Source organism: Sapajus apella, unplaced genomic scaffold, assembly GCF_009761245.1.
Source record: "Sapajus apella isolate SASKATOON/1434 unplaced genomic scaffold, GSC_monkey_1.0 scaffold107, whole genome shotgun sequence".
Taxonomy (NCBI): Eukaryota; Metazoa; Chordata; class Mammalia; order Primates; family Cebidae; genus Sapajus; species Sapajus apella.
Window position 1 is genome coordinate 152,387 of NW_022437047.1, and position 25,300 is coordinate 177,686.

The 25,300-nt window shown below is 43.1% G+C and overlaps 1 protein-coding gene and 1 long non-coding RNA gene across 3 annotated transcripts in view; both read right to left on the reverse strand.

Moving 5' to 3' along the window:
• LOC116537140 (calcium-activated potassium channel subunit alpha-1-like) overlaps window positions 1-25,300 on the reverse strand; it is a 529,994-nt gene that overhangs the window by 138,827 nt on the left and 365,867 nt on the right. For both annotated transcript variants that reach the window (XM_032259168.1, XM_032259169.1), the window contains exon 3: window positions 9,083-9,144. In XM_032259168.1, the coding sequence (XP_032115059.1) occupies window positions 9,083-9,144 (62 nt within the window). The remainder of the gene's footprint in view (window positions 1-9,082; window positions 9,145-25,300) is intronic.
• LOC116537144 lies at window positions 6,878-9,076 on the reverse strand. The gene is made up of 2 exons (XR_004262980.1): window positions 7,681-9,076; window positions 6,878-7,575 (listed from the first exon to the last, which is right to left on the reverse strand). It is a non-coding gene; the product is annotated as an uncharacterized LOC116537144 (long non-coding RNA).

Genomic DNA, 25,300 nt, shown 5'->3' on the forward strand with positions numbered 1-25,300 from the left:
CTGAATGCATATCTGCCTGTGACTTTAGGGAGCGGACTAGTGCCATGTGACAGGGAGAAGATGCAGCCCTCTGGTGGTATAAACTCAGGCTTGTTGCAGAGGACAGAAGTAAGTAGTACGTCTGAAAGGGAATGCCTTTTCTTCATTTGCCCTGAAACAATTACTCTTTTAAAAAGAGTAAGAGAGGGCTAAGAGAGTGCCAGATTGTCCAAAGCATTCTTTTTAACTTCTGGAGAGTGGCACGAAGGGAATAAATAATTCATTCTAATTTTGGAAAGCAGAGTAGATAGAGATGTATAGACATAGTTATCAGATAGTGTTTCCACAGGGGAAACAAATGAGCAATTGGGTAAAATGTCCTCAGAAGTTATGCATAACAAATTCCAAACAGGCCAAAACAATATGTTCAGCTCTTCAATATGTTCAGCCCTGTGTTACCCTTCCATAATGGAGCTGAACTCTTAACTCTTACCCATCCCCACCTCCAAGCTGAAATAGCACAGAAAAAGAGTGAGACTGTGGGGATGGGGAGAGGGAGAGAGAGAGAGAGAGAGAGAGAGAGAGAGAGAGAGAGAGAGAGAGAAAGTAGTAGGATCATGAAATCAAGGAATTCAAAGTCTCTTACTAATGAGGATGAAATAAACTAATCCCATGCAGCCACCTGGCTGGATTTTATCTTTTCCACCTGGGATTATGTTTGTTCTTTCCCATGGCCCTAAAGTTTGCCCCATGACAAGGGCCTGGAAGTGCAGAATTGGCATAAAAAGACAATATATGCTTTGCTATTCAATCAATAGGTTATCATGTCTTTGTTCATATTTGTATTTAGTACAAAGAACCCAGGAGATCAAGTAGAAAAGGACTAGGAGAGAAGAGCTATGTCTTCTGGCTCAAGCTTTGCCCCCCAGCTTGTCGGGTGACCTTGAAGAGCTCCCTCACCCTCGTTCCTCAGGAAAGGATGCTGAGACACAGGAACAGTGGCACCAGTTGGGCTCCAAGGCCTCTTTCACTCTAACATTGCATTCTACAGTGGTCTTTTGTAGCAGACCTGAAAGATTCAGCCCAGTCCTTCCTCCCTCTCCCAGCATAGTCCTTGATTTGCCCAATGAAATGCCAAAGATAAGGAGTTCCCTTAATACTTCTAGATGCCATTGCCCACAATGCTTAGGTACCCCTTGTGCAATGAGAAATAAGCAAGGACACAAGATTTCCTCACCAACGTAGAAGGGAGAAGGAGGAAGGACACTAACGCTCTGAACTTTGATGTAAATAAAACCAATCTGTTTGACAACCAAAGGAGAGATCCTGTCCCCAAAATCTACCCATATGGAGACAAGGACATATATAGAAGCTGACTCTCTTCCTTGGCATACTCTCCACCTGTCTTCTCTACCAGGCTTTCACTCGATTCATGAACAAATGGCAATGTGGAAGGCTAGATGAGCTAGGAAGACTGAGTTAGAGTTACTCTCATATCAGAGAACCAAGTGTTGCTATTAAAGGGTAAAATCTAAAGGGGGACAAGGACTTCCTATTGGAGTTATTTATAGCTTCTTTGCCCTGAAGGCGTCTTCTCTCCCACCATCCCACAGTGGGCTCGGCTCCTCCACCATCTGACATTCCATTCTTTCAACAGCTGCTGGCTCTCCTGTCGTGTTCCCTTCACAGATGTGCAGTGCCGTTCTGAACATCCTGCCCTTGAACTTTCCCTACCCATAATTTTCCAAACCAAAGCCTGGCAATAAAAATGTCAGTGAGGGATGGAGCAAATTGGAGGGAGTATTTTAAAAGGAAAAAAAAAAAAAACCAGGGAGATGATTTGCACACACAGTGATTTGTGCTGACTTCTTCAACAAAGGTTAAATGCAAGCCATGACTTCTCAAAAAGGGCACGAAGGCGGTGAGCTGGAGCTAATTTTCCAGAACGCTACCTAGAAAGGCTGTGTTCCATAAAGGAATTGGTTACAGAGCATGCTGGTGAGCTTCCTTCTCTATGTCATGGGCTGTCCATCTGGTCGCGCTGCAGGATGGGGTGTGCTAAAGGGGATAGGGAAAGCTGGTATGCATAGTCCCTTATAATTAAAAACGCACTGTCGCCGGGCGCGGTGGCTCACGCCTGTAATCCCAGCACTTTGGGAGGCCGAGGCGGGTGGATCACGAGGTCAAGAGATCGAGACCATCCTGGTCAACATGGTGAAACCCCGTCTCTACTAAAAATACAAAAAATCAGCTGGGCATGGTGGCGCATGCCTGTAATCCCAGCTACTCAGGAGGCTGAGGCAGGAGAATTGCCTGAACTCAGGAGGCGGAGGTTGCAGTGAGCTGAGATCGCGCCATTGCACTCCAGCCTGGGCAACAAGAGCAAAACTCCGTCTCAAAAAAAAAAAAAAATGCACTGTCATGAATGGGATGGGATGTGTGCTGTCCTCACAGCTCTCCCAGGTGTCTGTCTTGGGGCTGAGCACAGGAGAGGCAGTGGGTCTACACCTGTACCGAGTCAGTTAAAACAATGTTGGAGAAGGAAGCCAGATACTTTGTCATTTCAAAAACCTCCATCCTATGTGGCCTCCATTCTTTGGGGCCAAACTTTCCTGAAGTCCATTAGTTTGATAATAGCAACTCTCTAGGCATATAAATATTGTGTTACATAATGCAAAACTATAAGTAATCAACTAATTCTGCAACTCTGTAAAAGAGATAAAAGAATGTATCTCATGGGAAACAGTATTTCTCATATCTATTTCAGTATGCCAAATCACAGGGACAGACTAGGTAAGGGGAGGAAGACCAAAGAGTCTTTCTACTCGGAAAGACACCCCTAGGTGGTAGAAGCTCATGAGAAACAATCAACTGTCCTTGTTCTTTGTTCACTTGATCCCATCCCATTGCAAAATTCTGCCACTCCACTGAGATAAAAGAGAAGTATGTCTTATTAAGCCATTATGAGGGAGGACTGAATCAAAGTCCAAGCAGACATCAGACAGCACCCGACCCAGGGCAGTGTCTTACGTGGAAGGCCTGTGATAGGAGCCTCCTGTGTACCCACAACTGCACTCTTGATTCTCAGGATGAGAAATGGGGAAAAGAAGAACAAAAGAGAAAACAAGACCAAGGCATTGGCAGGATGAGGTGATGCAACTTCCCATTCTTGCAACATCTCATTAAACCCCGTCAGTTACTTCCAAAATCTGGAAGTTTACTTCTTGATGCTTAGAAGAGAGATGGCTTTAGAATGAGCCATGCTGGAATCAAATCCTGGCTCTACTGCTTACTAGCTATATGGGTTGGGCTATGTCTGCAGCTTCGGCCTCCTCATCTGTAAAGTGGGAATAGTAATACCTTATCCTAAGAAGTTGTTAGGGGAATTCAAGGAGGTTGCGTGCCCTATTTATGGTAAGGTGCCTAGCCCTGTCGCTCACAGACAACACATAATCAGTGAATGTTAGTTCCCTCCAATCATTTGCCCTCTCTTTTCTTTTGAAAGAGAATTTCTAGGCCAAGGGATGAGAGGCCAGGCTATGCGAAGACTGGAGTGGGAGAAACTATTGGTCAACTAACCAGTTCTGTTAAAGCTCTGGGCATCCCCATTACATCAACGGTGCCAGTTTTATTTTCAGAGACTGTGAAAACAATCTGGTCAATTTCTATCGCAGTCTTAAAGATAGTTTTCCTTAACCATAGGCAATTTTACTGCCTGGAAAATGTTCAGTATTATCACATTTGAAGATGTTACAAACTAATAAATGAATACAAAATGAATAAATGGGTGAGTGGACGCAAAAGCAAAATTTTAAAAGATGGAGAAGATGCCATTTTCCAATCATAACCCCCCTGTTGCCTTGGCAATGGGGCCCTTGGGTGAGACGCTCTACAAAATTTGTGCTGCTCTTCCCTCCTCCTTCCTAAGGTCCATATCCCTAAAACAGCAGTGCTGATATCGGAAGCCAAGAACAAAGACTGGCAACATCAGCAAGCGCCCCCACTGTGTGCCAGCCATTTTAGAGCAGATAAAGTCATTAAGGAAAAATTTAACAACGTATAACCTTTCAGCTTTACTCTGCGAACAGCAGGTAGCTTCCCTTTCAGAGAAGGAGCCTGCATTGAAGTCACCAGTAAGCAGGACTTGACCTTCATTTTCAGTATACGCAGCATTAAATATTCATAATCCACGTAACGATAGCATAAGAAGTAGCAGCGTTTAAACATGAATCAAAGGAATAAATATCTTCACACATGTGAGTCATCCTTTCCCAGAATGCCCCTGGTAAAAATGCAAATACCCAGAGCTCTGGGCCTCTGTCTCTTCCAACTTTCTCTTGAAATTCTGAAAGCAACAGAGACTGCTGCATTATGCAATCCACGAATCTCACTCTCATGCTGACACTGGTGGGTCTTTGTTTTTTTTCCCTTATCTGTTAGATAAGAATTGCTGTTCTTGTGTCAAAGGGAGGAAATAGACAAGGATGGAAGCAGCAATGGTGACATTAGCACCCACAGGGCGTCTGCAGGCACTCTTGACTTGGTTGTACAGTTTCTAAAAAATCTTTGCTTCACAAGGATCAGAATGTGTGGGAGGAGAGGGATGGTGTAGGTGTCGGAAGACATCAGAACTAGGAGCTAAAGTGACATGTGACATAAATTGGGCAGGAGTCCTTTTAAAAAGAATGAAAGGGAGCTTTTTGTACACAATCCACCTTGTGTGGCTAATTGGAGATCTTTGTGGAGACAGTGTGTGCAGGGCTCAATGCTTGTCTGTGCTTGTTAAGGCACTGATGTGATGTCTGACCAAAGACTTGATCCAGAGGCATCTTCCTCTTTTTGGGTGTTTCTAGAGAGTCTACTGCTGGGATGATAGAGCATAATTTTAATAAGGTTTGATGTAATTCTCTTTGGTTTTCAACTCCAGGAGCTCTGAGGACAATCTGTCTTAACTAGACAGTATTCACTTGAGACTACACAAATGAGTCTTCCCTTGCAATCACCCTAGGATCATTAAGACCAGACCTAAGGAAAATGCCCTATGCTGGGATCTATCTTTGCCTAATGGCCAAAATCGAAAGGTGTGCAGCTGTCTTTGGAAGTGACTTATCCATCACCTTTGGATAGTAAGAAGAGGTTTGAAAGGTTAAAAAGATCATAAACCCACCAATGATGACATCTCTCTAAGCTACATTACTCATCTGCTGATGGACAGACGTAAAATAACCACCTAGCCTGCTTGTCCACTTGCACAACTGGAGCTGGCCTGCCTTGAGATATATCTGGTCCAGCAGACCACAGGAGCCTGTTTTATAAATTAATCAGCATTCCTTGAACTTTTTAAAGGGCTGGGTGCAGAGAGCCTGGAATCTCAAACTTATACTACAGGACAGTCCTCACCATTCGGCAGGGCAGGGGGCAGGCAGCTCTAGCTAAAATTCACCAAGACAAGCTATTTCACGCATGTCTGTTGGATTAGATTTACTTGTGGGAAAGCCTATATACTGTCCCCCGATTCATTTATTTGAAGGGTGTAAATACTAACTACAATTTATCTGGAGAATTCTGAGTGCTTTTTTTCCAGGGTGATGATTTAGTGTAACTTCCATGAGAAGTTTAAAGCTGTCTTTCTAAAACGCCCAGATGGCCAGCCAAACCATGAATGTGTAAAACTGGTAACAGTTTTGAATGAAAGACATGGATTTTAAGAATTTACACATTCTACTTTCTCACTTTTTCTCCATTTGCATCTCATATGTGCCTGGAACTTCATTTTTTTCTCATTCACTAAGCTTAATTATAATTTTTTAATCGATTTCATTGTGTTTTCCCCTGCGGCCACTCACTGGGACGGCTTAAACAGCGGCACTGAGGTTTGTGGCGCTTTTTTTTTTTTCTTTTTTGGCCCTGGAATCTACTGTCTTGGTTCTCTGCTCAGTCCCCTTTTTGAACCAGTGTATGGGTGACGTCCCGTGGCTCCAATCGCCAGCCAAAAGGGCCCCCGGACCGGTGTATTTTGTACGGAGAACCGCGGCTCCGGGGCGCCGACAAAGCAGCCGCGCGGGGCAAAGCAGCGGCGCTGGCCGGCACTGGCCGAAACAGCCGCGCTGGCGACCGTGGAGCACCTCTGCCCGGGAATTTCCTAGTCTGTGGGCAATACAAACGCGGCGTCCACTCACCCTCTGCGCTTTCACTGGGAGCAGCGATCCTGAGCTGTTCCTAAACGGCCATCTTGGATCTCCCGATTTCATTGTGTTTGATCCCTGTAAATCTATGAACTTACCATAGAGATGGCTTTAGCGATTCCATAGTAATTCTCCCCCAAACTTAAACTGAGCTTGCTTGCTGTCTTTCCCCAGGAAGACGGAAAACTCCCTTGTGCTGACTCCACTGATGGGGCCGCCACAGGAGAGAATCTTTGGATATGGTCTCAGGACCAAATGACGTCATGAAAATGAAAAGTGTCGACACATGCACATATATGTTCATTTCAGCCCTGTGTACAATAGCAAAGACCTGGAACCAACCCAAATGCCCATCGATGATAGACTGGACAAAGAAAATGTGGTACATATGCACCATGGAATACTACACAGCCATAAAAAAACAATGAGTTCATGTCCTTTGTAGGGACTTGGCGGAATCTGGAAACCATCATTCTCAGCAAACTGACACAAGAACAGAAAGCCAAACACCACATGTCCTCACTCATAGGTGGGTGTTGAACAATGAGAACACATGGACTCAGGGAGAGAGCATCACACACTGGGGGCAGTTGGGGGGTAGGTAGTGGAGAGACAGCAGGGGGTGGGGAGGGAGGGAGGGGTGGGGAGCAATAATATGGGGAGAAATGACAGATACAGTATGCACCTAAAGTAAAATAAATAAATTTTTAAAAAAATGAAAAGTGTCTACGTAAATAACCAGAAGTTCTTCTTATAAACAAAGCCTTGCTATGCCAAACCACACAAGTTAGCAACACAGAAGAAAGGCTAAACTGGGATGAGGCTAAGATAGTCCTCAAGCAGAATGCGAATAGCCTTGTTTGTAACCTTACTGGCATTTTTGCTAAGAAAGGTGAGGACAGGACTAAAGTTACATCTTTTCATAGATTATTTGCAAGTTCATAAAAGAAACTGGAAGCAGATGAGACTCCCAATGCTGTCTTCCCCAAAGCTAAGAAGAATCATAATTAAAGCCAAAGAACATTGAGATGGTATAGGACATTAGGGAAAGAGGGTACGCATTGGGGAATTTCATTCTTTTTCATCTCCTCACATGGAAATGGAGAACACCAGGATCTATGGAACAAAAGACTTCCTCGTAGTAGACTGTAAAAAACGACACAATCCAAATCCATCTAAAGAGCATTTTATTTCTGAGAAATACATAAGGACAAAAGCTTAAAAAAATTTAAAAAACAAAAAGGGAAGGTAAGTGCTGACCGAGGCATCTGTACTTCTAACCCATCACCACACTCACCTCCACATCAGGGTATTTTCTCTCTGGGGCATACAGGCCACAAGCCCAAACCTCTTTCCTGAGCCCAGCATGGAAGCTGGCAGGGTCTGCACCCCACGATATGTGACAACACCCCTGGAGAGAGACGGGAGAAACAAGACCAGGGGCTTTAGAGGATCTTCAGTTCAATTCAAATAGGGTCCAGAATCATTAAGGGTAAATATTTAAAAAGGGGCTTACCTTCAATGACATATCAATGGAAGTCTTCCAAACTTAAACAAGCTCTTCTCTTTCTTGGCTCAGGAGAGCTGATGGAGGGAGCCTGTGGAATCTTGCCTCCTGACAGTGTTTAAAGGACTCTCCATCTGAGATGGGTGACAGCAGCCCAGCCTCACATGTGGGGTTGGGCTGAAGGACCTCTGATAGGCTTAGACTTGGCTGATTCCCAGAGACATGTTATTAAAGAAGATATTTTCTTTATTTTCCCTGACTGACATTTTGGCCACTGCACCCAAATGCACAAAATTCTTGGCTGGTGACCAGATGGCTCTGAGAAATTCCGAGTTTAGGTGTGCATGAAATTATCACCATCCCAAGCCACAGGAAAGGAGCACTAAGCTCAGAATTCAGGCACACGAGGATCTGAGCCACCAGGAACACCAAGCAGGTTTTCTAGTACCAAAGTCTAGTATCCAACCACCCCAGGGATAGAGTTAAAGTTCAAAATGCTCGCACAGTGGATAACAAGGGCAACACACTCAAGGCCACTGTCACCAGAATTGCCAAGTTCACACCACAACAGAAAATGAGTTAGACTCTAGCCTGCTTCCCAGATACCATCAACTTAATGATTGTAATAGTATAGTTGGAACAAATTATGTCCTCAGGGTTGGCACCTGCAGGAATCAGGGCAGAACCAGCTACAACCTTGCAGTTCTAGTCTGTGCCTCTTCATCCTTCTGCAAGGTCTTCTGTCACCCAGGCTCACTCTGGAGCACCAGTCCATTCGACCGGTACCCAAGGAGTCTGCATGAGTGTCCACTCTAGAATTTCTCAAATGGCCATGGGCCTCCACCTCTGGGAGTCATCATGAACTTCTCCATCCATCTTCTTACGTTCCCATGTCAAGAAGCACCAGCGTGCAATGCTGATGAATACCTTGTTGGCAGGGGAAAGGATAGCACCATGCTTTCCAATCTGACCTCCAGTAAGATCAAAGCATTGGAAACCCAGTTGAGAAAAGGATCTAACAACCATGGCAAGAATGGCTCAGACCCTCATCTGTAGGAAACTGTCACCGTCCCAGAAGTTGCAAATTCCCATCAAGTCATCTTAACTACTTGACATCTTCACTGTAAATACATCATCAGGAAACAGCTCTTTAAATATAAAAAATACCTAGCAAGAGGGCTTGACCTCAGATACCTGTCCCTCCTATGCCAGCAGAATCAAAGTAGCCTTCCTTCTGAGAACTTTCTTTCCCACTTATAAAATCAGTACAGAACAGACCCAGCTTACTCCAAAAGTCTTCTGCACTGAGAAGGCTCTTGCAAAGGTTGGTGTTGAGGTAACTAAATGGATCAACATAAAGGCTCATGATTGTTTATGAAACAAGGGCAAGAAAGTATATTGGAATACTCACTTTGACGAATCTATGAAGTATATTACAAGTGCACCGATGCTGAGAGCAAAGACTAAGACAACCTGCAAAAGAAGAGGAGAGTGCCATCACTTAAGAGCTGGACCGCAGGATGTTTGGTTTTTTTGACACATGCAGCAGCAGCTTTGAAATATGGTGCCCATTGCTCTTGGGAACCTGCTTGGAAATCTCACCCCCTCCCCCAGCCCACCATACTCCTTCCAGGTTGGCTCCTCAGCAACCTCGCTCCTTGCCAATAGGGGTCAGGGTAGCCTTTTATATCTCAGGGCATTGGATTTTTTTTTTTTTTTTAATCTGGCCCTGTTATCTCAAAGTCCAGCTTCTATGCAATTGAAGTCGATAAACTTCAGTGGGAAAAGAGCAGGTGAAAATTTAGGGTGATATAATTTTTCATATTACACGTAATATAAGATCTGCAGGAACTCTAATAAAGGAATATCAACTTTAACAGCTTCATTGAGGCATAATTTACATACCACAATATTCACCCATTTTGAAAGTACAATTCATCAATGACTTTAGTAAATCTACTACGTTATGCAACCATCACTGTAATCCAGTTTCAGAACATTTTCATCGTCTCGGTAAGATCCCTCATGCCTGTTAAATCAATCCCCTTTCCCACTTCCCAGCCCCAGAGCACACTAATATACTTTTTGCTTCTATGCAAGAGATACCAATTTGAAGAGCACAAATTTGCTCGTAGAAATGTGTGTATGTGTGCACATACATAAAGATATATTCATTGCATGTGTGATCTATGTGATTATAACACTTCTGAAATAGTCATGAAAGCAATTTGGTTAAGGAAGTCAATTAGGCAATCCATTAGGCCAGTTATATGACAATCTTTGTCCTACTCTACACTCTTCAATCAAAATTAATCTCCATTGATGGAAGACAGTTTTGGCATTTCCTTCAGTGGATACCTGTCATGCTAAGGTCCATCAAATGAATATGTAGCAGATTAGGCTGACACTGACACCTCTGTCCTCACTACACATTCTACTTTCTTTAATCTTTCAGAGAGGAGACTATTAATGTGAATAAAGAATAGTCAGAAATAAAGAAGATGTTTTCAGTCAACAATTAAGACTGAGAACAAAAAGTAGGCACCACCATTACACACAACACCTGGCTTCTAGGTCAACTTTTCAGGTATGCTAATATCCTAAAGAGACTGCAGGCTGAAGGGCACTGGAAGTCAGTCTCCTCAGTGCCCACCTATTAACATCTCTCAGGCCTTGACTGGTGGGTAGAGAGGAATCCCAATGTATGTAAATCCCAATGTATCATCTCAAAGCATGATCAAGCTCTGTGTGTGTGTGTGTGTGTGTGTGTGTGTGTGTGTGTGTGTGTGTATGAGAGACAGAATCTCTCTTTCACACATACACACACACACATCTATATTTTGTATGTATGCCAAAGTGGCTGACAGAAAATGAAATCTGCATGAAATACTCATTTAAAGCACTGCAAAACTCCATGGAGCTCCTGGGGCAGAATGGTGGCTTGCACAGTCCAGAAAATGACCATTAAAAACAGTGGATGCTGTAAAAGGAATGTGCAGTTTCATAGCAACCGATAAAATCTCCATATAAACGGAGGTGTTAAAACAATACACCACTGAGGTTTATTTCGTTCTGCCATTTTCTTTTAAAAACTAAAGCATGCTCCAATTGAATGCTGCAATCTATCAGTAATTATCATCCGCCCAGCACTAATCCCTCTTGGCTGCTTCACCTCGGCCCCTCCCCTCACACACATTCATTCATATGTTCCTTTCAAAGGTACACACAAAAACAAGCAAACAAAAATATGAGCAGACCTCTGATTTTTCCTCTATTATCTAAAGGAGGCAGGAAAACAAAGAGCTTAAGATTAATTTTGACCTGTGCTGCTATTTCTGAGGCATAAGCAGTTAGACTCTGGCCCTGACCTCATTTTCAAAAAGCTGTAAAGAGAAGGGGTGTGGCCAGAACCCAGGATAGGGGCCTCTTCTCCATTCATAAACAGCTGATTTAAGACTAATCCCTGTCCATTTGGCTCCCTGTGTGTGTATCTGTGAATGCTGAGCATCTGTCAGAGCTGGCTAAAGCCACTGTTGCCGAAAAGGATAGGAAAGAAGTCCTTGCAAATGGCATCTACATCATTCTGTAAGGAACTCTAAGACCTCTGCAATGGCAGTGATCTCCCAGCATCCAATGGGCAGCATAGCTGATCCTAATTTGCTCCAGCTTCCTCCACTTGGAGTCTGTGATGGGGACTAATGTGTTCCTTATTTAAGCAAATCAGCCAGTGACAGGAGGAGGGCAGGAATCTTGCTGCCCTCTGAAGATGAAAACTCAAATATCAGCATCTCTCTGATAGGGTAAGAGAGGGAAGAAATGCAGGAGGGAAATGACCTCCACAGCTCCCTGGCACTGAAGATTTTGTTGAATGGACCTGGACTTGTGTCCACATGTTCAGCTGGAAGGCCTCCTCTCAATGAGGTACAGGATAGGCAAACTGCCTTGCAATGCACTGTGAATTGCTCCCTGGGGAGATGATCTGCCGCTCAGTGTTAAGGTAACTGTGCATTTAGTCTTGAAACTTGCTAAATGCCTCTTTATCGTGTCAGGCTCAATCACAATGTCAGCCCAGATCCAGGTGCTACAGAAAACACATCAACCCTTCGGATGTGGTCATGAAAATAGAATTTCCATCAGAGACTTGCCTTTCTAGGCCCCTAGCAAAGCCACCTTAGAAGTGTCAGTTTATTCTCTTTCTCTATCTCTCTAACAAATCCCCATTGTCTGAGAACTCGAAGTCTGAAAAAAAACAAAATGGTTAGACTTTAGTCTATCTGGTAATGGTAGTATTATAGAGTACCCCAAATAGTAATCTATTTAACATATGCTATATATAAGACCCAAGAAAAACAGAAGATGGAAGGCCACTCAGAGTCATGAAATATACTTTTTTTTTTTTAAGACAAGAGTCTTGTTCTGTCACCCAGGCTCAACTGCAGTGGCACAATCTCAGCTCACTGCAACCACTGCCTCCCGGGTTCAAGCAATTCTCCTGCCTCAGCCTCCTTAGTAGCTGGGACTACAGGTGCCTGCCACCACATCTGGCTAATTTTTTGTATTTTTAGTAGAGACGGGGTTTCACCACTTTGGCCAGGCTGGTCTCAAACTCCTGACCTCAAGTGAACTGCCTGCCTCAGCTTCCCCAAGTGTTGGGATTGCAAGCATGAACCACTATACCTGGCTAAATATACTCTTTTTTTATAGTCATACATAGATTAATCCCATGCTATTATGCAATTAGTGATAAGTCATATAGTATGGGTTTAGCCAATATAAAATGAACTATTGCCTAGATGGATCATTAGTAACTGGGTAAGGGTAGGAAAAGCAGGTGTCTTGTTTCAATAGCCTCTCCTTTCCCAAAATGTCCTTCCTTTCTACATAGTATGGCTACTCCAATATCCCCCCAGGAAGGGGTGGGGCCACTGGGAATCCTTTTGCAAGCTTCTGTAGTTTCAGGGGCAAGGAGGACAGAAGCCCAAGGGACATGGTAAAATTAAGCCAAGGAAAGCACAGTACCCCAGAAAGCAAAGTATCCCTGCCCTCCAGCAGCTGATTTGTTAGAATAAGACAATAACCAAGCATGTAACAAAGCACTGTCCCACACAAGGGCTTGGGGGCAGCAGTCTGATACACAGATAATTTGAGCATTGCCTCTCAGGGCACTTCTGCTAACTTGCTCGAGAGCCTGTCCGGCTTACTAAACTTGCCATCTGTCCAAGCTCAACGAATCACCTCAGCAACCTTGGAAGGTATGAATTGCCACCTTCTCAGATTTACTGAAAACACCCACCTGCTGTGTGGTGATATCAAGTGCTCCGTGTACCAGAATCGTAAAAACAAAAGCAATTTGATAAATGTCATTGGAACAATGGTGCTTTGAGTCATCTATTTTCAAAACTCCAAGATCAAACAAGACATGTGTTTGCACAAAAAAATACCAGGAACACACATACATGGTTAATTTTTTATTTAAAGGGTAGGGTGCGTTGGCTCACGTCTGTAATTCTAGCACTTTGGGAGGCCATGGAAGGCAGATCACTTGAGGCGAGGAGTTTGAGACCAGCCTGTCCAACACAGTGAAACCTTGGCTCTAACCAAAAATACAAAAATTAGCATTTGTGGTGGTATGAGCCTGTAGTCTCAGCTACTTGGGAAGTTGAGGCAGGAAAATTACTTGAACCCTGAAGGCAGAGGTTGCAGTGAGCCAAGAGCGTGACACTGCATTGCAGCCTAAGCAACAGAGTGAGACTCTGTCTCAAAAAAAAACAAAGTCTGTCTAACACCTGATGCAAAGAAGGAGCCTGGTGCTAAATGGGGAGGAGAGAGGGGAGGTCCACAGCCATCTTAATAGATGAAAATCCCAGCGGGCCCTGAAGATCTTTCAAATGTCTGACAAAGCTCATGAAAAAGGAAAATAGTACAGCCAAGTGTAAAGTATTCCCCCTCAGGTGATGTAGCACTTCAGAAAAAATGCAGATTCGGTGATGTGAATACAGAGGTGACTGAGTCAGGAAAGCTGGCTCTTAGAGATGTTCCCTGTTCTAGAACCTGGCTTTGAGTCGCTGGGATTAAGCCCATGTGCTTTCAGGGGGTGTGTGAGGCTTCATGGCCTTGGGAGACAGATTCAGAGCCGAGGCTCACAAAGGTGGCTCCCACCAGAATCCAGTCACCTGAGGAGGTTTCCTTCCAAAGCAGAGACCGCCCTCATCCTACCCTGGGACCAGCGAATCATGAGATGGGGGAAGGGAAGGCTGGGCACCTCTTTTTAACAACCTCCTCCAGTAAATCTGACATGTGGCCAAGAATGGGAGTCACTGAATTAAAGCCATTAGGAGAAACCACTTAGCTCAAGTCAGAGATTAATTTACAAATGTCGCCTTAACAATTAGCCCATTAGAACATATGTATGAGGCCTGCAGGCTTAGAGAATCGTGCTAGGACTACTAGAAAAAGTACAGAGAGGAGGATGAATTAATTCTCTCCTGAGCAGGTTTTAAACATTCTTCTCAGCTCACAGCAGAACAAATGACCCTAATTAATGGTCTTGCATGTTTGATCAGGGTTTAGATGGGTACTGACAGCAGAGACCCTTCTCAGAAAATGGACAATTTTCTATATATGATCCCAAAGACATATGACTTTTTAAATTGAAGTATATAACTTATATATAATAAAATCTGCTATATTAAAAAATACACTTTGGGAGGCCAAGGCAGGAAAATTACTTGAGCCCAGGAGTTCAAGACCAGCCTGGGCAACATAGTGAGACCCTATCTCTACAAAAAACTTAAAAAAGAAAAATTAGTCAGGCTGCTAGCACATGCCTATATCCAAACCACGATAGAGGCTGAGGAAGGAGGATCGCTTGAGCCTGGGAGGTTGAAGCTACAGTTAAGCTGTGATCAAACCACTGCACTCAACCTGGGTGACAAAGCAAGACCTTGCCACACACACACACACACACACACACACACACACACACACACAGAAAAAAAATAGATGCAAGAACTTCCAAGGCAAAACAATCCAGTGACATTTTGTTTTTGAGAGATAACATCATTCCAACATCTAAATTATAATGTTTATGGCCTGGTGAATTTATTAATAACAATGCCAAACACACATTTATTGAATGCCTTTAAACAGGGCATTCAATAAATGCATTCTCGCAGAGTGAGACAGAGAAATGCAAAGCTAAAATATCTAAGTCAGGCTGGCCCTTTGTCCTCAAGTAACATGGAATCTAGAAGTTTAAATTACTCAGGAATCCCTTCTGAATGTAAGAAATGCTACACATATCAAAAGTCCACTCCAGGATGTCAAGGAAGGATCAGATCAGGCAGAGAAGCAACCCCACTCTCATTTCAGACTCCCAAAGTGGAAGGGGGAGAGAAAGGGAGAAATGGAAAACCAAGGAAGAAGAAAGAATTTTTGACATTCCAAATCCATCTGGCTGTTCCAGGAAAGGACAGGCACCAGTGATAAAGTTTGGCTGGGTCCCCACCCAAATCTCATTTTGAATTATAGCTCTCACAATTCCCATGTGTTGCTGGAGGGACCTGGTGGGAGGTAATTGAATCATGGGGACGGGCCTTTCCCATGCTGTTCTTGTGATAGTGAATAAGTCTCACAAGATCCAATGGTTTTATAAAGGAGAGTTTCCCTGCACAAGCTCTCTCTTCCTGCCACCGTGTAAGATGTGACTTGCTCCTCCTTGCTTTCCACCATGATCGTGAGGCCTCCCCAGCCCCATAGAACTATGAGTCCATTAAACTTCTTTTTCTTTAAACATTACACAGTATTGGGTATGTCTTTATCAGCAGTGTGAAAACAGACTAACACAACCAGGCACACAGGATGAGTGATATGGTGAAGGAAGAGTACAGGACACAGAAGACCTGGGTGTGAATCTCCACTCTGCCCCTATAAGCAACATGCTCTTAAGCATGTCACTTAATCCCTCTGGGACTCAGTTTCCCAATCTGTGAAATAATGAGATTGAAACAGATGATTATTAGATAGAGGACCTTGGTAGAAACTACAAACTTTTGGCTTGAAAAGGCAGCCCTCATTTATGCTAACCGTAAACCATGGATGCATAAATCTGATTCAACATGCTGACAATATGCCTGTCCTAAATCTGTATGCAAGAGGCTTGTTTCATAAGATCACAAGAGTAAACTCCATGGACACTCAGATTCATAGTTTGTGTTTCCAGAAGCACAGTCAATTGTTCATGTGGAATGTCATCCCACAAAACTAACATGAACAATACGTAGAAGGGCCACCGATCAGCTCTCTCCAGAGTCTGAGTCTCATTTCTGCCATCACTACAGAACACTGAGTGGTGGTCTGACCCATTCCCTCCCTCTCCTTGCCTCTGTGAGTCTTTGAAAAGCCCATCCTTTTGCAGGCTTTACCCCTCCAGAAGCTCAGACTGAGTCTCAGTGTCTTCCTAAGGGAAAAAGAAAAGGATTGTTTTCTCTTTACAGTTTAGCAATTATAGCGATATTATTTTGTCATTCCTAAGTCATGAACAGTTCTCAATAGAAGACGATATAGGCCAGGTGCGGTGGCTCATGCCTGTAATCCTAGCACTTTGTGAGGCCAAGGTGGGTGGATCACTTGAGGTCAGGAGTTCAAGACCAGCCTGCCCAATATGGTGAAGCCCCATCTCTACTAAAAGTATAAAAATTAGCCGGGTGTGGTGGCATAAGCCTGTAATCCCAGCTACTCAGTTGGCTGAGGCAGAATAATCACTTGAACCCAGGAAGTGGAGATCGCAGCAAGCCAAGATAGCACCACTGCACTTCAGCCTGGGCAACAGAGCGAAGTTCTGTCTCAAAACAAAACAAAACAAAAACATATACTTTTTGCCACCAAAACAGGATTTTTTGTTATCACACATTTAAAAAGATCTGTAATACTCTGCATAGCCATTTAATCATCCAAGGTTCCGTAAATTCCCAACCTAGCATTCTGAAACTTTACATTTGACTCATGGAGGCACATGCACAAAAATGCTGTAAACTGATTCACTGGAAACCAAGACTCCAAACAACGGATTAAGTAGAGATGTATTCAAGACGAAAGAAAGAAAGAAGAAAGAGGGGATTTATAGTTCGTGTTTGGAATTATAGCATTAAAATAAAATGCATGGGATTTCCAGATAAGAGTAAAACTGGTTTGTTCACATGTAAGGAAGCCTAGTAAAAATATCTATGGTTTTATAGGTATTAGGTGCTGCTTCCAAAAATGCAACACAATGAAGCCATACTCAGTGTGCAATGGATTGAATTCTTAGGACACACATGTCAATTGAAGAGGGTCCCTCCTTAAATCACCTCAAATGACTTCCATAGCTTTTGGTATGAAGAAAAACAATCACCGACAGAGTCCACAAGGCTCTGGCCTTTTCTTTCTCTCTGGCTTTATCTCACATGCTTCCCCATCTAGCCTCCAGGTACCTAACTTGCAGTTCTTCTCATTCACCATTTGCCTCCTCCCACCCCAGCCACCACAGAGCCTTCCCACAAGCACATCCCTCCTCCCAGAAGCCTCACCTCCTCCTGTAGGATGCCCATTCTCCAGAAATCAGCTCTACTGTCACTTCTCTGCCCATAGTTATATTCTGTTTTTTTACAGCAGTTAGCAAAGCAGCAATTTTACATTTCTTTGTACAATCATTTTGATCAATGGCTCTGCTCTTTCCTTTGCTGGATGGCAAGTTCTATGAAGGCAGGGTGTGTGTCCATTTTTAGTTATCACTAAATTCCAAGAAGCTAGCAAAGTGTCTCCATCAGTATTTTTCAAATGAATAAATACGTGGAGAAAAGGCTGGAGAATGAGTTTGAAGACTGGGTACAGGGGAAGCAAAAGAGAGGTATGAGAACATGGATTACCCTCATTGAGTGAAACCCTGAAGTTTATAACCTGGAATAAAGGTGAGATGCAGTTCTAGGTGATGGCAGGATCCAGGGGACCCCTGGTGAAAGTGGAGAGGGAAGAAGAGCGTCACGGTGGTCAAGGTTGAGGGTCTGAGACACAGACAGGGATAGCAATGACAGTCCCGCACATTGATTCAAAGGGGATGGTGGGAGCCGAGATTGAGGTCAGAACCATCACTGAATAGGGGGAGGGGCCTGGAGCTAGGTGGGTGACAGCATCAGGAAGGACAGACAAAGGAAGGATTTAGTTGGACAGCAGAAGCCTGCAGAAAACAGGCTTCTACAAGAACAGAAGGACAGTGAAGGGCCAGAGTGTCCAGCACTCCTGGGTTATAAAGATGGTTGGACATGGTGGCTCACACCTATAATCCCAGCACTTTGGAAAGCCGAGGCAGCTGGATCACCTAAGGTCAGGAGTTCAAGACCATCCTGGGCAACATGGTGAAAGCCCATCTCTACTAAAAGTACAAAAATTAGCTGGGTGTGGTGCTTCACACCTCTAGTCCCAGCTACTGGGAAGGCTGAGGCAGGAGAATCTCTTGAACCCCAGTGGTGGAGGTGGCAGAGAGCCACTGCACTGCAGCCTGGGCAACAGAGTGAGATCCTGATTCAAAAAAAAAAAAAAAAAAAAAACAGAAAAGAAGAAAGAAATTAGCAACCTCAAGAGAGACAGAGAGAGAAGTGAGGGAAACAGCTATGTCTTTAGGAAAAACAGATTCAACCGAGGTGGCAAATGTAGGGAGCATTATGTGAAGAATTAGAGAATTCAGATTTGAATCAGGACTAGGAATCTGGGAAAATAGATATCATGAGAAAGCAAGATGGAGAAGTACAAAATAATGCAAATACCAACATATCTATAACAAATGAATATATTTGTGTGGACTTGTATGCACACAGGCAAACACACAGCAAGGGGCACAGAGACACAGTGTGACTCCTCTAATCACAAAGACCAGGTCTCTATCAGTATTTATTAGCCACCTGTGGATCTCTATCAGTATTTATTCACCACCTGCGGGTCTCTATCAGTATTTATTCACCACTTGCATGCCCCCCAGCAGTTTATCTCTGTCCATTTTCAAATAAGGTCACTTCAAAATGACTATAAACACAAATGAAGCCCTGGAAAACAACAGGATTCCCTCTTACTATAAGTTTACTATAATTCATGCATCCACCAGTATACAGACAAAATTAAGTGCAATTGTGGACTTTTTTTGAGAGGGGAGAAGAAAATTTTACTCATGCAGATAGACACAGAGGATCTGAATTCTCATTTTTTAATGCTCCCTAAAGAAGAATCTGGAAAACAATTACTACAAGCCAATGGCCTAATCTCTTCCCTTCTGAGGGCTTCCTGTGACATACCTATAGGGCCAGAGTCATGTGAACTTCTAGAGGTTCGTGTTCCCCAAACATTGCAGAGGCGGTGGTGTCCTACATCTTGGATTTTGTTGATGATGCTCATCTCATTTCACCCAAATTAAAAAATACAGAAAAGTTCAAATTGTTCCTCCTAGGGTGTAATTTATTGTAACTGAAATAGGGAAATCAATTGCAACAGGAAGTCAGAAAACTTTCCCTAAAACCTGTGTCCTTCCTGAGTGTGAAGGTTTAATGACACTGAAACCTTACATCATTGCATCATAAAACTTAAAAGGTTGCTTTTTGCATAATTTTACCAATGACATTAAAACCGATGCACTGGCAAGCATGACAAAATCTTCCACTTGAGGTCTAAAAGTTTGAAAGACCTATCCTGTCCAATTATTGAAAAACCTAGGGGGAGAAGTTCCATCTGCTGGTGGAGTGCTCAAGTTTGCAGATAATGAGCTTTTTAAGAAATTGTCTGGCTTAAGTGCATGTGGGTTTGGCCAACTGGATTTTTAATTTAATTAGGTTTACGAGATGAGAAATCTTCCGTAGTGTACTCAGGTCAGAAGTTGCCACTCACTGTCACCAAGGACTGAATTTGTGGCCATCTTTGCCCTACTTCTCAAACCTTGCCAGTTCTTAAATTATATTAAAGGCAAAACTGGAATTTAAAGCTGGGACTCAAACAAATACTTATACACCCATGTTCCTATAAGTATTGCTTCCAGCCAAAAGGTGGAAGCAATCCAAGTGTCCACGGACAAATGAATGGATAAACAAAATGTGGTCTCTCCATACAATGGAATATTATTCAGCCTTAATAAAGAAGGAAATTCTGGTCCATGCTACAACACGAACAGGCCTTGAAGACATTATGCTAAGTGAAATAAGCTATACGCAAAGGACAAATATTATGTGAATCTACCTATATGAGGTACCTAGAGTAGTCATATTCATCGAGACAGGAAGTAGAATGATGGTTCCTTGGAAGTCAGGGAGAGAGAGAAGTGGGGAATTATTGTTTATTGGGTACAGAGTTTCTGTTTTGTAAGACAAAAAGAGTTCTGGTGATGTGGTTTGGATGTTTTGTCTCCTCCAAATATCCTGTTGAAACCTGACCCCTAGTGTTGGAGATGAGCCCTGGTGGGAGATGTTTGGGTCATGGAAATGTATCCCTCATGAATGGCTTGGTGCCCTTTCAGTGGTAATGAGTTAGTGAGAGAGATGATTGTTTAAAAGAGTCTGAGACTCCCTACTTCTTTCTTGTCCCCTTGCTCTTGCTCCCTCTCTTGCCATGTGATACCCCAGCTCCCCCTTTTTCTTCCACCATGACTGTAAGCTTCCTGAAGTCCTGACCAGAAGCCAAGCAGATGTGGGTGCCATACTTGCATAGCCTGCAGAACCATGAGCCAAGATAAACCTCTTATCTTTATAAATTACCCAGCCTCAGATATTCCTTTATGGCAATGCAAATAACTAGCACAGATAGTGATGATGATTGCACAACAATGTGAATGTACTGCCACTGAATTGCACCCTTACAAATGGCTGAAATGGTAAAACTTACATATATTTTACTGCAATTTACAAAATGGAAGGAAAATTCTGAGAACCCAAAAGTAGAATTCAGAAGCATATGTACATTTAAAAACTCAAACATCATAACCATCCCACAGGAATACTGACATCTCTCAGTTCAATGGCAGTGGGTATCTCCAAGAAACTTGTATTACATGCAAGTGTCTCTTGTCTCTCTAGATCATTGATTTTACAAACCCTTAGAAAGTTGGAATTCCTCCTTTTATTTCCAGAATCTACCCCCATGTAGCCACAAAGATGTTATGTGTGTCCCACCTTTCCCTTGCACTGCATTCTATTCCACAACCAATGCCCAAAGTTGGCTATGAATTTCTTAGAGATCTTATTTTGTCTTTTGGTAACTGTAGCTAAAGTCAAGCACATAATTAGGAACTTTAAAGAGTGTTCTCTTGATCCTATGACCACTTTACAAACACTCAACAATTTCCTCTGGAAGATAATGAAACAGACAGAGGGCATCTGGTCTCTAAGTCTAAACCTTAAGGCCAAGTTTGTTCATAGCTCTTCAGTGGGTTAATGGGACACTGAAAGCACCCCTAGAAGTAACATAAAATTTTCATCTTCTACAGCAAGAATTTTGCCATCAAGGTCTTGCTTTTTAAAAGGATTATTAGTACACCCCAGAAAGCAATGCCATCAAAGTTCCTTAGTGGTCAAAACTGCTAAATAAGCATTCAGCTGATAATATGACACCAACATCGGCTGTGCAGGTGCATGCTCACATTCCAGGCACCAAACATGTCACACTCCATCTTCTCCTCCACAAAACTGACTCTGATCACAACAATGGGCTGTGCTTGCTAAGAATGATGCTAATATGCCTCTTTGTTAAGATTTGCAGTGGATTGAAATCCAGGTCTCCAAAGAGAAAGCCATAACCTGTCTATTTCTGACATCTCTCCTTCCTGCCCTTATCTCAGAAAAAAAAATGGTATTTTTGCATTTATAACTGAATTCTTACAAACTACCTTTCCTGAATGAAGTAGAAAGTTTCACAAGACAGCATCCCTCAAGCTCATAAATTCCCACTCCTCCAATCTGGAAAATTGGAAGGCAGAGTCAGTAGCATAAACTTCTGCATGTGTATTTGTGCTAGTTTTGAAAGCCTGGCTCACAGCCCCTGAATCCACCTTGCTTCCTGCAATGGTCTCACAATTCTCCCTCTCACCCAGTGAGGACCTGGTGACAATAATGCCTCTGTGCCCCCTCCAGCACATGGGACGTGGAGCTCTGGCTCACTGGAGATAGGCAGTCAGAAAACCACATTCTCCACATGTGTGTGGCATTTGTTTGAGGGTCAGGGGATGTGAATGTGTTCAGGTAACCCAAGATTTCCTTCCCCTTTCAGCCTCACACTTACTTTGCAAACAAAAGAGAAGTGGAGTCTGTCTGTGGAATGTCACTTGTTATCTTCTCAAGGTCATTTATGAAAAGGAAGAGCATGTGTATGATGTTCAGATATGCTTCACACTTCAGCAGACCAGGCACACCAGGTACACAGTGAAAGTACTGGCAAGACAAGGGCCAGAAAATGCATGAGGATCCTTTATTGCACAGTTTTAAGAGCTCTGACATCGTTGTCAGGAAGAAATCGGAATTGAGGTGGGCTTCCTTAAGCTTATTGCATGGTCTTTCCATGTGGTCAAATTTTTATGTGAGGAGGGCCTTCATTCTTTCAGGGCTTAGGGACTCTTGTCATAACCTGCCTGCATATTTCAGCACAGCCCCAGCCTGATCACCAAATTCTATCCCTCATCCACTCCATTTCAAGATCTTTATGCATGAGAATAAATTTCTCTGAACCTCTCACACCAGCCTACATTCATTCATTCATTCATTCAGTGCACACAGTTGCTGAGTATGCACTATAGGTTCAGAGTTGACATGGCAGGGGACAAAAAGCTGAAGAAGAATCCACTATTTTATGGAACTTGAACTCTAATTTTCATTTTTGAGCAAAGCAGGATGCCAGAAGCCAGATGATATACATAGCATCAAAAGGTTTTTGTTTTTATTTTCTGAGATTGTACACTCTGTTGCCCAGGCTGCACTGCACAATATCATCTCACTGCAACCTCCACCTTCCAGGTTCAGGTGATTCTCCTATCTCAGCCTCCTGAGTACCTGGGATTACAGGTGTGCACCACCATGCCCAGCTAATATTTGTATTTTTAGAGGAGACCATGTTGGCCAGGTTGGTCTTGAACTCTTGACCTCAGATGGTCCACCTGCCTCAGCCTCCCAAGGTGCTGGGATTACAGGCATGAGCCACTGTGCCCTGCCAGAATGTGCATTTCTAACAAATTCCAGGTGATGCTGATGCTGCTGGTTCAGAGACCACATATTAAAAATCACTGCTTTTAACCTTATTTATAAAAGATAAGAAGTTTACTCTTTCAAGATATTCTTTTTCTTTGAACATAGATATAAAAATATTTTAAACTGTTTAGGTTTAGGTATGTACCATTTGGACAAAACCTCTTTAATATATCTATAAAAATATACTTTGATGACTTCCAAAGGGGAGAAAACTGGCTGGAACTCTTTATCTTGAATTATTATTCAAAATCATTTTCAATGTCTAGTTCGATAGGCTGGAATATGTCAGCAAGGTGTTTTGTTTTTAATTAATTAAAGTTGAAATATTGTCTCCATTGAAAGTTACCTCATTTAACCATGATGCCATGGCCGCTTTAAAAAAAAAAAAAAAAAAAAAAAAAACACTTAAAGCCTTCACTTCAAATACATACAATTAGTCCGGGCGCTGTGGCTCACACCTGTAATCTCAGCACTTTGGGAGGCCAAGACCAGTGGTTCAGTTGAGCTTGGGAATACAAGACCAGCCTGGGCAACATGGCAAAACCCCATCTCTACAAAAAATACAAAAATTAGCCAGGGGCAGTGGTGCATGCCTGTAATCCCTGCCAGTCAGGAGGCTGAGGCAAGAGAATCACTTGAGCCCAGAAGGCAGAGGTTGCAGTGAGCTGAGATGGCACCATTGTACTCCAGCCTGGGAAATGGGAGTAAAATCCTGTCTAAAAAAAAAAAAAACTCATAGACTTAGATTTCTGAAGACATCATTCCACACAGAATCATAAAACTTGTAAAGGTGTGGCTGAAGAGGCTTTGGTTTCCAGAGAAAGCATTCAGGAAGCACCGCAAATGAAAAACGGGAGTTCATCAATATACTGCTTCCTTTATCATTAGAAAGAAACAGTGCTAAAAAAGAAGAATGTCCACGTGACTTCCAAAACCAAAGGAACCAAGGGTCATGAGTCTGTCTGTTTTTCCCAGCCATATTTAAGACTTAGGGAGGACAGAACAGCTCCCTTTGTTCAGGTTCCACCCTCTGAAAGAACTTTCTGGCAATAATATGACTTCTCTTGTGTGCTGTGTGCCAGCCACACTTCATAAGAACGCTGGTCAGCTTGGCACACCCTCTCCAGCATCACCTGTGTTTGTCACTTGAAGTTGCCATGCTAGATTTTATTTTAAATGACATTTCAAGTGCATAGGGTGGCTGAGTAGGTTTAAGTCTTAGCTGTTTCTTTCTTTTCTTTTCTTATCTTCTATTCAATAATAATCCATTCAGGCACAGAAAGGTCAACTTAGTCTTCCCTAATTACCCTGAATTTGCTACTCTGCCCAGGAACCTCCTGAAAGACCCCGAGGATGCTTTAAACAAAGCACTTCTTATTCTTTATTGTAGCTGTGAGTTTTCTTCTGAGTTTCTTGCCTGTGATCTCCTCCTTGAGAATGGGAAGGGTAGCAATCATGGCTGTGTCCCCACCATTCATCATACATTTATTCATTCAACATATATTTAGTAAATGACTGCTGTATACCAAGCTTCATGCTAGGCCTGAATATACAGCAGAGAACCAAAAAGCCACAGCCCTTGCCTTCATGAACCTTACAGTCTGAAGTAGGGACAGACACTCAACGAATGACCCCACGAGTGAGTAAAAATTGCATATGAATAGGAGGACTCTGCAGAGAAGGGGCAATGAGCTTTGCAGGCTGTGGGGTCTAGGGGTGTCCCATGGAAGAAGGATGAGAAGTAGTGAACAAGATGAAGACTAACACTGCTCTCACAGAACCCAGTGCATCTAAAGCTCCTTAATGCTTCCCCCATGGATTCTTGTTGAGTGACTCAATAGACCTACACAGCGTTTTGCATTTAACAGGACAGACTGGGGAGGAACTCTGTGTGGAACAAGCTATGAAGTTCCACTGAATTCAGTTGAAGGAAGGCCCACTGTCTTCAAAAAAGGAAGAGACAGCTCAATTCTAAAGGTGGAGCAACTCAGGCCCAGAGAGGTTAAATGCCCTGTATAAGGGGCAGAGCTTAGTCTCAAATCCAGGTCCAACTCCCTGCCTTTGTTCTTTTAACCCATGACCCAAAAGCTCCTTCCTGAATTGGTGGGTATAAGGCCTCCCATCTCTCAGAAACTTCTACTATACTTTCCTTTGTGAAACTCTGTGGCATCTCACCAGCTTTCCCAAGTTCTTAGGTGAAATGGCATCAAGGCAGGAAGATTTTCTTGGATGGCTGTGATGGCTGCACCTCCCAGAAGTGGGTTCACAATGGGTAAGCATTGGCCCCACTCATTTTCCCAAACCATAGTAACTATCTCTTTCTCTCCAAGAAAATTTTAAGTTGCCTGCATCACTGTACACATTATTAGCATATTTTCCAATCT